General features: G+C 37.7%; 1 protein-coding gene across 2 annotated transcripts in view; it reads right to left on the reverse strand.

Moving 5' to 3' along the window:
* Positions 1–751: 751 nt before the first annotated feature.
* The window catches only part of ANLN (anillin, actin binding protein), a 47,785-nt gene continuing 34,685 nt past the window's right edge, over positions 752–13,851 (reverse strand). The window contains exons 21-24 of one of the 2 annotated variants that reach the window (XM_033088822.1): positions 12,637–12,723; positions 8,042–8,149; positions 4,516–4,688; positions 752–1,987 (exon numbers count right to left, since the gene is read on the reverse strand). In XM_033088822.1, coding sequence (XP_032944713.1) covers positions 1,864–1,987; positions 4,516–4,688; positions 8,042–8,149; positions 12,637–12,723 — 492 coding nt within the window. In that variant the 3' untranslated portion in view covers positions 752–1,863. The remainder of the gene's footprint in view (positions 1,988–4,515; positions 4,689–8,041; positions 8,150–12,636; positions 12,724–13,851) is intronic. The other variant, XM_033088823.1, reaches the window with a different exon arrangement.

Consider the following 13,851-nt stretch of genomic DNA (forward strand, 5'->3'; position numbering starts at 1 on the left):
CTTCTCAGCAGAATTTTTCACTGTTTACAAGGTATTTCTCTCTTGATGTTCCTTAAATTACTTCTAAAACTGAACTTTAATACCCTCTATGTAATACTAAGATAGAATGATCTCTAAAGGATATTGTTTTGCTTTTTTCCTTTAACTTGTAACAAATAGCATGTGTGGAATTTTTTTAATGAACAAAAGAATATAAATACGTCTATGTCATACGCCTAGAATCTCCAAGACTCAAAAACTGGTAAAAGTGGTGTGACAATGGGAGAAGACATACTTTCACTCACGTTAACTTCTTTGTGCCTTTTGAATTTTGTACCAAATGTAATGCCTATTCAAAAATAAACACAAGTGTATAAATAAATAAAGGGGACTCTCATCAATCTCACCAAACCTATTTCTGTTTTGGCTGGTGTCACTTTACTCAGTCTGCTAAGCATCCTCCATCTCCTCAAATGTACATCTAAGTACCTCTTTTGAAATGCCTCAGAAATGGATCCCTGATCCATCTATTCATTCAACAGCAACTCAAAGAACACACAGTAAGTCTAGCCCTGGGACACAGATAAAAAAAGGAATGAGATACTGTCAGTAAAATACACCTAAGAAGCCCCACAGCCAGAGATGCAAAACAGCCACACCACCTATTTAAACAGGATTTCTTAAATAACTGGTTCCCTTAAGTCATTTGCAAGTATTTATTTAGGCAAGAGATCATAAAATACATTTTTATAATACACATAAGAAGAAACACATTTAAATGATAAAAAAATGACAGGTGACAGAATTTAGTGTTTATAAATGAGATCAATAACTTTAACAACGCAGAGAAGAAATTCAAAGTGTATTTAAAAGTTGAGACCATGCTTTACAATATTTTATAACAAAAAATATAAAGTATTAAGCTTTTAAAGGTAATACATTACTTAATAGTTTTTCAAATGATTTTGTAACGGATTTCTAAACACTGTCATAGATGGATGTGAAAAGTAAAAAAGGCAAGAACTTTGGCAAGCAAAGTATTAGTCCATAGCAGCTTGTAAAGTTTACTTTTTTTATATAAAGATTCTTCAATTTACACTTGCTCTTGTTAGAGGAATAGAAAGAACTAATATGCCAAGTATATTTGAGGAGTCTGTAAGCTATACAGCAAAAATAATTATTTTAAAAAGCCTATACTCTATGGAAATGTGCACCACACAGCATCTATAGTAACTGAGTACATGTAAACCCTGTGATCATTACATCTCCTAAATAAAACATTTAACCCCCAAATCTCACACAATATCCCAAGTCCACATCTGCTGTTCGAAAGTAGCCTCAAGCTTTAACCTAATGTACACTTGCTATTGAAAAAGTTCTTACCTCCGTTACTAAAAATGTTTCCATAAAACCCCTTCGACATTTTTTCAGCACTCTAGTAATAAGACATCAAGATCAATAAAGGACCACAACCTTTAGAGAAAAAGCACTGAGGCTAGAGAAAGAATGACCTCGTCAGAGGTTTCTTCCCTGGGAGACCTTTCTACTTTGAGAACCACAGCCCCAACACAACTTAAAGTGTTTTACTTAAAGAAAAAAAAAATTATCATGCATAGCTTAATAATTAGATTTCTGGGAAACTGAGTCTTTGAAATTAAGATTTAGCAATATAGACTACACTGAATGTTCTTCCAATGAATGAAAGAAATCAGTTGAAGTTTTGCATACAAAAGACAGAAATACTGCATAATATGTAGTGAATATTGGCACATACCCTTTTGTATATTTAAAGCATAAAATGTAATCAGTGTATCTGATGCTCTTAAGATACATTTATAACAAAGCTCAAAAAAAAACATCTAAACGATATGGAAACTTCCCAGTTTAGGGCTTCCCAATAGGTTTGTAGCAAGCCTCAGGTTGCCAGAGGCGAATATCAACAAGAACTTGATTAAGTTTTTGCATCCAGAGATCCCGCTCTTCCTTGGTATCTGCAGACAGCCAGTTCCTACAGTAAGAAAAAAACAACAAACAAATGCTCAGGATCCTTTCCCATATTCCATACCTCCCTGACTCCTGCTAGGAAAAACAAAATGCCTAACAAACCAGTAAAATGAGTTACTCTTTACCCTCTTTGAATGCATGCTAGTGGAAAGCCCCACAGGGAGGTGCTTCTTCAAGTATAAGAAAAACTGTCCTGCAGGTTGGTTAGCTAATCATAACTCACACTGATGACATTTGGTAAATGATGGTGTTTCCACACCAAAGACGGTAACTGTCTTGCACAGGTGGTCTGGCCTGGACGCTGTGGTGGTGTGGTCACCCACTGAGTGTGGGCCATCTCCTAGCAAGAGCTAGCACACCCCAGGCCTGAATGTGGGAGCTCCCCAAATCCCCCCGACTCGGGCTCCCCAACGGCTGGAATCACAGGCTCGTGGATCTTCACCTGCCTTTACAGGTAATACTATGTTGTACTGTCTCCCATTATTTTTGTGCTACTGTGTTAGTAGAACATAGTATTTACAATACATGATCTAAAGAGCCTAAGGCTTTGTCTATCCTAACCTCTGTCCATATCAGGAATCTTCCTTGCATCCATATTTGGCTACAAGATGAACAACTAGTTGATGGGGCAGGGGAGGGTGGAGAAGAAGGGAACGCCCTAACTCACAAGCCAGACCATCTTTCCAGCTGTTAGGGTTTTATATTGTCCTCATCCGGCACCTGTATAAGTTCTCCCCACTGGCAGAAGAAATGGTACAAGCGTGGATGAGCGGGGATTGGTCACCTGTTAGTCAATGAAGACTACAACACTTACAGTAATAATAGTGACCATTTGTGACCTCATTCCCTGTGTTTGACAATGTGCCAAGTGTGTCTACTCACCAATCTCTATTGTCACTCTGTCGTGCTTGTTTTTCCCCTTTAGCATAGGAGAATTCAGAGGGCCAGCAAAGTTAAGTAACTTGCCATGATTACATTCGGTAAATCACTGAGGGAAGACTTAAACCCAGGTCTGTCAACTTCAAAGCTCCACTTATATGTGACACTACCCTCGCGTGTGATGCCTCATTTCTAGTTCAAACGTGCAGTCTACAGTTGGAAGTGGGCACTATTAATCAGGAGAGAAATGTTTTGTATTGAAGGAGGGAAAGATAGCAAGGTTGGTTAGTAAAAAAAAAAATGAGACACACTAAATTTACATGAAAGGTGTAGGTCAAAAAGGCCCTGTGGAGAAACACATGAATAAGGCAAAGCAGGATGCAGAACTGCAAAATGTTTATATCCTGCAAAATGTATGATCAAAACAGCTGTAAGAAGCCACCAAGCGAACGAGTGGGCTGAGAATGCAGCAGTGTCACAGGCTGGGACAACGTGTACGCTCAAGTTACGATACAGTTCCAATGAGAAAAACTGCAGGCAAACGAAGCAGCGTGTCATCTAGCTACTCGTCCTGCAGGAGAATGTCCAAGAAGTCTGGCAGGTTTTGTGTCATAGATGACAGATAAGATTATATGAAAAATGTGAGTAACATTTAGAAGGGCTCAAATGGGCCCTTGTGGTCAGGAACCACTTGGGGACTGAATTTTGCTTGATTCTCTCACTAACTGTGACCATGGACAGGGTAGCCATCAAACAAAATAAATCCATTTGTCCCTTCCTGTCCTGTCTGATGCCACTGCTGCATGGAAGGCCCCCAAAGGAGAGGAGGGGGTGAGTTCAACTGAATTAACCTGGAAGAAATCTGAACGTCAAGAGTTTCCAGAGAATGGGCCCCCTACCTAGCTATTTTAAAACAAACCAGCAGTATCTGCGCAACTTTGTTCTATTTCAATACAGTCTCTTGGCTGCAGCTTTCTGATCTTTCCACATCAGAAATGCGTGGAGCCAGTTCCAGCCATCTCCCGGTCTGCAGTGCCCAGCAACCACCTCATAGATAGAGACTGTGTCAAATTCTAACTTTTGTCCCACAACTTTGTTTGCTGAGGTCAGTCTTCAAGCTTCTGTTGAGCATCCAGGCAAAAGAACTGGAGACTCTTAGCAACAGTCTTTTGCATCTTGTAGTTAAGCTTAGGATTAACAAAAAAGTGACACTCCCAATAGTTTGTTAACTTCCAACCAGAAACTTGCAGAGTAAAATGAGATTGTTTTTGTAGGTCACCTGATTAATCAAGGTAATCTGAAATGGAAAGGAAGGAATGTATAAAGTCTCTTTAAATAATACTTGGACTTCTCAATTATACATGAAACCTTCAAACTTAACCTAACGTGTATTAGCTAACTTCCTTGAAAACGGCTACACAGTGATAAACTGGAAAATATGATTAGCTAAGATATTACTTGAAGGTTCTGCTTTTCTTAACTATATTACTTCAATTATTAGATTGTTCTCTTAATGATGTAATGTTTTGTTTTCTCATTAAGAGTGTACCCTCTTCAAAGACAAGAGCCATCTCTGCTATTTCTTAAAGTTGTAAGAACATAGTGGCCAATCAATTACTTTGTTGATGGAAATATTTACTGCCCAGTACATACTTGGTGACACAGAGCGTGTCCCTGCATTGGCTGACAAGAGTCTCTCGGTCATCTTCTCTTTGTGGTCGAACAGTAATTAATTCAAAAGTGTTGCGTCTTGCACAAAATTCTCTGTTGGCTGGTTCTATCTGACGACTGGTACAATTGGCCAGATTTATCCTTCCTAAGGGATTCTTTAAAAGCAAATTAAAATATATATATATTAGTTGAAAATAACAAGACCATTTAAGTCAGAAGCATTAAGCAGTATTTAAGTTTGTACAAACTTAAAACGCCATGATTTCAGATAAAATTTAGTTATACTGGGTTTAGAGAAAGATTTAATATTATTGTTTCTTAATAATAAAAACCATAAATGGACATAAAAACAAAACCAAAATGTCAACTAGAACTCTTAGTCAACTTAAAAAAAAAAAGACTCTTTGTTATGGAAAACTTCAAACAGATACAAAATTTTAAAAAAGTGCAATGAAACTTCATTACCCATCAACCAACCTCAACAAATAGAAATACATTCAACTACCTTTTATCCACAGCACACTCACTTCCTCCCTTTCTATGAACAGAAACCTAGACATCTTATTTCATCTGTAAATATTTTTTATGTATCTGCAAAAGGTAAGGCCAAACTACTGCTCTGAATTGTTGGAAGCCATGTCATTCCATGGTAGAGTCCAGGATAAAAATTCATGAGACTAAACGCTCCTGAAAAATGGGAAAAAGGGACAATGTAGAGCACAAACAATTTAGAAACAGCCAACGAAAGTATCAACTCTATTAGTAATTTAAAAAGTATGAAATATACCATTTTAAAACATCAGATTGACTAAGCCTAGAAAGAACAGTAATGACCTCTGCTGACTGGTAGTGCTGGTGGTGGGGGTGAGTAACAGACACTTGTAAACACTGCTGGTAAAAGTATAAAATGGTCTGTTACTGGTAGGCAATTTGATAACAGCAATCAGAAAACACTCAAAATGGGCATATTCTGATCCTAAAATTCCACCTAGAAGAAATTTATCCTAAGCAAATATATAAGTACACAAGATATTTACATAGGTGTAGTCACTGTTTTTTCGTAATAGTGAAATTGAACAAATCAAATTACAGTAATAGGGGCTATTTAAGCAAATAATAATGTCTCCCCAAGTATAGCACACTAAATAGTTTGAAAGTCCTCCCATTACATAAGCCCCCAAATGTGAGATTACTGAACTCACAGAAAAGTAAATGAGACCATCAAAGGCCAAAATTAATGAGGAAGGGAGAGTGCAGAATGGTAAGCTGACCTAAAACCTGGCTTCCCTGGGCTATTTACCAACACTAGGAACTCACACAGGTGAAATGATATAATATGAAGTCTAGTATTTGCTTTAAAATACCCCACGAACAACAACAAAAAGAAGAACAAGAGCAAAATAACAAGAACAAAAAGTATGTGTGCTGTGGGAAGATAAATAAAACATGAAAATTAATCATTGTTGAAGTCAGGAGTTCATTATACTGTTTCTGTTTTGTGTACATTTGAACACTTTCAATTATAAAAAGTTAAATATATAGCTACATATATTTCCCCGTGTGTGTGTGCAAAATGCACAGACCAAAAATATGTGTTAAATAATACATTAATGAATAAAAATGGGTTAGGAGACTTGCCTTACGAGACTTTAGATTTATTATAAAGCTATGGTAACTGAGAGGGAGAGATATAGACCAAAGAAAACAGAATAGAAAGCCTAAGTATAGACCTACATATATAATGATATCTTGATACATGCCAGAAACAGCATATAGATCAGCGGGGAATGATGGACCATTCAATGATGCTAGTACAAGTGGGTTTTCAGATGGGAGAAAAATTAATTCCAGGTGAATTAAATGTGAAGTACAAAACCTTGCATCTTTTAGGAGGTATAGGAGAATATCTTTATAACTAGAGTAGGGATGGTTTTTCTTAAATAAGACTGAAAAAAGCAAACAAAGCAATAAATTGACAGATTTGATGACCTTAGAATTAAAAAATTTTGTTTATGAAAAGACTATAAAGATAAATTAAAATATCTGCCAAGCAAAAGACGGGGGAAACATGATTGCAACGCACCAAAAAGGTGGAAAATGGATAAAATACATACAATTCATAGGAGAGAAAATATAAATGGCCAAAACACATAAGAAAAAAATGTGTACTCTTAGTATATGTGCTGCGAAAGCGAGCACTGAAAATGCTTACTCTTGATCTTAATCAAGGAAATAGAAAATAAAACACAGTGAGGTAACATTTCATGTCCATCACACTGACAAAAGTTTAAAAGGGGGACATATCAAGCGCTGGTGGGGATATGGAACATTGAGAACTCACATACTCCTGGTGGGAAGGGAACACTGTACAATCACTTTCAGGAATCGTTTGACAAACTCTAGTTAAGTTGAAGATGTGCAAACCCTACAACCCAATAAATCCACCACTAAGTACAAACCCAGAAAGAGCTCTCATCCAGGTATCTACGAAGCCAAGTGATGGCAGCGCTACTCATAATAGCAACAATTTGGAAATAATCAGTGAGTCCATAAATAGGAGAGTGGGTAAATTAATTGTGACATGAAATACTTAGTGAAATACTTACAATGAAATACTTAATACGGAGAGACAGCTGGAGCTCTACAAACTAGAGCTACACACCTCAACCTAGATGAATTTCACAAACCATGTTGATTCAAAAAATGCAAGTTACAGAATATACATACAGTATATTATTTGTATAATGTTTTAAAAGATGCAATTGCTAGCGATGTAAAGTACAGCATAGAGAACAGTCAGTAATGTTGCCACAATATGTATAGTGTCAGGTGGGTACTAAGCTAATGGGGGCATCACTGCATAAATTATATAAATGTCCAACCAGATGCTGTACACCTGAAACTAATATAAAGTAATATTGAATGTCAACTGTAACTTAAAAAACAAATAATTTAAAAAAGGATACAACTGCAATAAGATGTTGTTGCTTAGGAAAATATACATATATAATTAAAATTTAAAGAAATAAGAACAAAACAATTTCTCTACAGGGGCGAGAAAATTACACGGGCAAGAAAATTGGGCTGATTAACACAGAGGTTGATGGAAATTGTTTTTTACATCTTTTTATATATCCATTTCACAATAAATTTTTAAATAAAATTTTACATGACTACAATGTAATGCAAAAGTAGATTTAACATATTTTCTGATGAAAATGTCAATGAAAAATAGTATGAGACTTTCTTGGAGGAAAGAAAGAAATATACATGCCTTAATATGTTTTAAGAGCAGTTAAACCACAGGGAATGGATAAAATACAAATTTTTTACACAAATACACACACATGCACACATACATCTTGCAACAAGAACCATTTTTAACGGTTTAGTGAATATACTCAAAGGGGAATTTGGGTGGGTTGTGGGGGCCAGAGCGAACCCCGCATGAAACACTGTATGAAAGGCAGTGATGGCTCTCACCGCTGACCAGTCCTGTTAATATTACCTTCCGTCTCTCATCATCTGGGTAAGTCCAATAAGAGATACAGTTTCCAGAAAGAACACACCATCTTCGATGCCAGGCACCAAAACCACTAACATCTTCAAATATGGTCTGGAAAAGTCAATGAAATACTGACTTTAGAAACTTCAGGATCAAATAAATGTTAATTCCATGTTAAACTTCAGTATGTTGACATATTTCATACTTCCCAATCTACTTGCATGATTTTCATCATGTCTTTTATCTTAGGAATGAAAACCACTGATTGCTCAAATCCAGAAATCTACCCAGATTTTCGACATCATCTATAAGTATATGGCATTTAAAAACTTCCACATATTAACCCCAAATAAATAGCTCTAACACTAGACTTTTTAAAAGCATGGAGTTCCTAACCAAATGCTCCTTAAATAAGAGAAAAGTGCTTCAAGTATTGGAGAGTAAAATGATACGAGACTATCATACTTTACATATTGAAAAAACTAATGACAGCTTATTAAGTTAGATTTATCTTAATACAGAAGACTGGCATTTAATTTTTATTCTGGAGAATGAAAGAGGATTAGAAAAGAATGAACTGGTTATATACCCTGATGGGTTTCTGTGACAAACGTCAGAACTCCCAGCACCCATGGACATAGCATCTCTCCCTATAGTTGGGTGGCTGGCCACCTCATGCCTTAGGAATGCAAGTTACATTCTAAACTGAGCGAAGCCCTCATGCTAGTTAAGGACAGGACTCCCAACAGGTAACTACTAACATGGGGTTTTTCCACGGAGGTACTTCTACTTAAGCAGTGTAAGTAGAAGTTGCCCCCCACACACACTATTTTTCAGTTGTAGTCTTAATAGATCCCTCATTTATGTAAGTCCTTACTTTTAATTAAAAAAAAAAAAAAGCATTCCTTTAGGAACTATTATATTAAAGAACCAAGCAAGGTAACACTAGCAATGCTACAGATCAGGGTTGGCAGACTTTTTCTGTCAGGGGCCAGAGAGTAAAGATTTAGACTTTGGGGGCCATCCAGGCTCTGTCACAACGATTCATTTCTGCCCTTGCAGTGCAAAAGAAGCCATGGACAAATATGCAAACAAATGAGTGCATGGTCCAAGAGAACTGTATAAAAACAAGCAGTGGGTCATCCTTTGCTGACCCCTAATACAGATAATCCAAAGTCATCTTTGTTTGATTTCAAAATGCATTAAGAATTTTCCACCTTCAAATGGCTCAACTAAGCCTCACACCAACCCTATGACAGCGGGACAGGCACTCTTCTCGATTCACTCATTTGTGTACATTTACCAAAAGGGGGCTTGAGTCAGGAGTGCAATCTCTGGCTATGAAGGAAACTTACTTTGTGTAAAGAAATGTTTCCATGATAGAATGAAAGCTCAAGTTTATTACCTTAATCAATTAGCTCAAATTAATTAGCTTAGTCCAATCATATATCCTCGTACCCACTTTTCTTTTCTTCCCCACTTTATCCTCTTTACTCCCCAAGACGTGCTTTTCCTAGGCAACAACAGGACTCTCGTTATTTCAATCTCAAGGACAAAGTTAGCAGGAATGACTCACCAGCTCCCTTCTGTGTTTACGTCATAGAGGTAACAGACAAGGAAAGATTGATGAGTAAGAACAACACAAGTTATTATTACACTCTACTATAGTCAGAGAGGAATAACAAGAGGACAGCGGTTTCATTGTTACAGCCAAGGAAACAAAGGGCCCAGGAAATTAAATGACAACACACAATCACAACGCAGAACTGAAACCTTCGAGCTAATTCAGAATGTCCTTCTCTTGCTGCACATCAGTCCAGATAGAGCAAGACTACTGCCATCTTAGAACCACTTATTAAGGTTCTTTGGTAATTTGGTGGTAATTTCCTTCCTTCCAGCTGTCCCTGACACATCAGGAAGGAAAAATGAAGGAAACAACTTTAATTTCAATTACCACCTCTATTTTTTATAAAGGCTAAACATATTAAAAGGCATTGCTTAGACAGGGGACAGAAGTTATTCGGGAGAGTTCTGAGCAATTTCTTACCATATTTCTGTAAGTGGGGATGTGATAAGAATGGGTGGTGGGATTCAAGACGAGGTAAACCTGAAGAGATCTAACTCTAAACTAGTTAAAATCCCAGCTCAAAAATCAAACAGCTCAGGTGTCATATGCAAATGAACTAGCTGCTATAAGAGAGTCTATCAATTGCTAAAGGTGTTTACAATCAAATATGAAAATATGTGCATTAAAAGGTCAGTAGGTAAGCACTGCCTTCAACTCGGGAGTTGATAAAAATGCTTTCCCAAGAACATCTAGTGCCACCTGCTGGATTTACACGTGAAAAAAGCTAACAAGGAAGCCGCATTTACAGGCCCCTGGGCTTTCTGCACCTTCAACAGCAACTGCAAACTGATTTCTCTCGTTCAAATTCTTGCTTCACAGAGAAAACTGAAACTACTGGATTTCCTCCACTTCTTGCACCACACCCACGACCGTTTGTGTATTCTACACACATACCTTGCTCCTCTGATACAGAAAAAGTATTAATTCTGTAAAAGATCAACGCCGTGAACTGTGGCTTGGGTCTGATTTCTCCTGAGTCCCATGATCTTGTTCCAGTTTCTTCCCTAACCCTAGCGCAGGTTTCCCAGCTTCTATCGTCAACCTCTCTAGCTCTGTTATAACTTACCCATTTGTATTTAGACTCTCAAGTCTCTCCAATTCTAATAAAATGTCAATCAAATCCTTCTTTCACCTGCATACCTCATACGTCATACGTCGGCACTCCATTCACCCCTTTGCAGCCAAACTTTCGTTTCAGAGTTGCTCACACTCTCATTCCTCACCTGTCACTCCCATCATAGCCACCTGCAACCTAGCTTCTGCTCTCACCAAGACGAGAACGACCACCTTGTAAAGGAGTCCGAGCATCTCTGACAGATCCTTATCGAAGCTGACCACTCCCCCTTCAGACCCTTTCTTCCCTTGGCAATGACACAAAATTCCCCTGGCCCCCTGCAGTCTCCTTGGAGAGCTTCTCTTCCTAGGTCTGTGGTTTAAATGTTAAGTGTTCCTCCTGGTTCTGCTTTGCTCAACTTGCTCTGTACTTCAATTACTATCTCTATACTGCAGATTTCCAAATTTTCATCTCAACTAAAACGTCTATCTTGAGCTCCAAACCCAGATCTCTAAGGCATCCAAAATTCAAATTGTTTAAAACTTAACTCATTAAAAACTCCCACCTCTTGGGATTAATTGGCAAGGGGCATGAGGGAATTTTCTGAGGCAATGTTCTCTATCTTAATAAAATATTTGAGATACATAGATATACACATATATCAAAACTCGGGGCATGTACACTTCAGATTTCGGGGAACAGGTTAGTGTCTACAATATACTTTGAAATTCTTCCCTATTGCTGACATTCTCGGCAATGGCTAGAGAGGCAGCTAGAAGGACAGCTGGGTAGTAGATATATGATAAAGCAAGGGTAGCAAATAACATTAAAGGCAGAACCTAGATTATGGGTATAATAGTGTTCATTGTAAAAATCTATCAACAGTGCTGTGTGTCTATAATTTTCCACAGTACAATTTGGGGGGGAAAGAACACTTCCCCCCCAAGATGCACACTTGCTCCTGCCCCCAAGGTCCCTCATCTCTGTGGCATCATGCCACTGAACAAGTTGTGCAAGGCAGGGATCTGGATGACACCCTTACTTCCGCTTTTCCACCCACCAGAGCCAGTCACTAGGGTCTGGCCTTCTTCCCTCTTCATCTCCCCATGATGGGTCCTCTCCATCCGGTCTGCCAGGCCCCTTAACCTGTCTCTTGGAGTAACCCCGTCTCCTCACTGGACATCTTCAGGGTCGTCACTCCAACCCACTTTCCACAAGTCAGTCTGAATGACTTTCCTAAACCCCCAATTTAACGATATTCCTCTCTTAAAATCCTGTTAAGAGTACTCCACTGACTTCAGGATAAAGTCCAAATTCTGTGAAAGGCCCTTTAACAGTTGGCCCCTATTCCCCTAACCATGCTTTCCTCCCCAGTCACTCTCCTTACTGCCCCTCCTCCACACACACACCCATTCAAACTGTAAGCTCTAGCTATTCTGAAATACTGTCACTATCTAAATATGTCACTGTCTCTGCCGGGGGTGAGACAGAGCTGGGCCCCTGGCCGTTGTACATTCTCTTCTCTTTACCTACAGCATCTCTCTGACTAACTTACTCAGTTAGCAGTATATACAAGTTGCTTCATCCAGTCGCTCTCTTTAAGCCTCCCTGCCTACTCGAGAGCTGACGTCCCTCCAATTTACTAACACCCATGCACTCTATGCTTTCTCCTGTGTTAGTACTGTATTGTCCTTACCTGTTCACTTGTATTTCTGCCTTCTAAACTAGAAGTTCCTGAGTTTATTTTTTTGTGGCCTATTATATTCCAACATCAGTACAGTAATCGTCAGATAGAGGACATGCAACGAATGTTTACTGAACCAATTTCACACGTACTCACATAGGCTTCATTCCCATGGGAAATCAAGTCTATACTTCACAAACTGGAAAAAATGAAAATACATATAGATGACCTACCAGAAAACCTCTTTCTTCAATACTTGAATTCACTTGACATTTTATTTTTAAATAAATATGACCTTCCAAAGGAGATAAAAAGGGCACCTGCAAAGAAAGATGGTAAATTATTTGCAAAATAGCTTCAAATTTATGATTTCTCTTGATAAAATATGTATAAATCATGAATATAGAATATTATGCCTTGAAAACACACTATTTTCTAAAGTTAGAATATAAAGTAGGTGGCCAACAAGCCACTGGTTCCTTAGCAACAAATTCTTTTGAAGAATAAATTTATTCAACGTAGAGCTTGATAAAAACAAACCCTAATGTGATAAAGAAAACACAGATTTAAGAAGAGAACACAAATGCTTATCCATTCTCCATTAATAGAATATACTCAATAGAAGACTGGATAAACCAATTGCTATATTAATACAATACTACTCAGTAATAAAAAACAGTGAATTGCAGAATTAAAAAGTTGATCCTCAAATTCATATGGAATTGCAAGTGGCCCCAAACAACCAAAACAATCTTGAAGAAAAGCAAAGTTGGAAGGATCAGACTTCCCAATTTCAAAACTTAATCCAAAGCCACAGTAATCAAAATAGCGCGGTATTGGCATAAAGATAGACGTACAGACCACAGAAATAGAATTGAGAGTCCATAATAAACCCATATATCTATGACCAATTGATTTTTCAACAGGGCACCAAAACTATTCAATGAGGAAACAGCAATTTTTTCAACAAATGATGCTGGGAAACTGGATATCCACAGGCAAAAGAGTGAAGTTGGATCCCTACCTCGTATCATATATAAAAATTAACTCAAAATGGATCAATGACCTAAATATGAGAACATAAAACTCTTAGAACAAGGGTAAATCTTCAGTAATCATGGATTTGGCAATGGATTCTAAGATATGATACCAAAAGCATCAGAAACAAAAGAAAAAAATAGATAAATTAGACTTCATCAAAGCTAAAAACGTTTCAGTAAGTAGGTTCCTCAAAAAATTAAAGATAGAACTACCCTATAATCAAACAATCCCACTTCTGGGAATTTCTAAGAGAATTGAAATCAGGTTCTCAAAGGGATATTTGCACTCCCATGTTCATTATAGCATTTTCCACAATAGACAAGAGGTGAAAACAACCTAAGTATCTATCAGTATGTGAACAGATAAAGTACATTTGGTACAGTCTCCTTTCTCCCCACTTCTGAGTA

Source organism: Rhinolophus ferrumequinum, chromosome 20, assembly GCF_004115265.2.
Source record: "Rhinolophus ferrumequinum isolate MPI-CBG mRhiFer1 chromosome 20, mRhiFer1_v1.p, whole genome shotgun sequence".
NCBI classification, from domain to species: Eukaryota; Metazoa; Chordata; class Mammalia; order Chiroptera; family Rhinolophidae; genus Rhinolophus; species Rhinolophus ferrumequinum.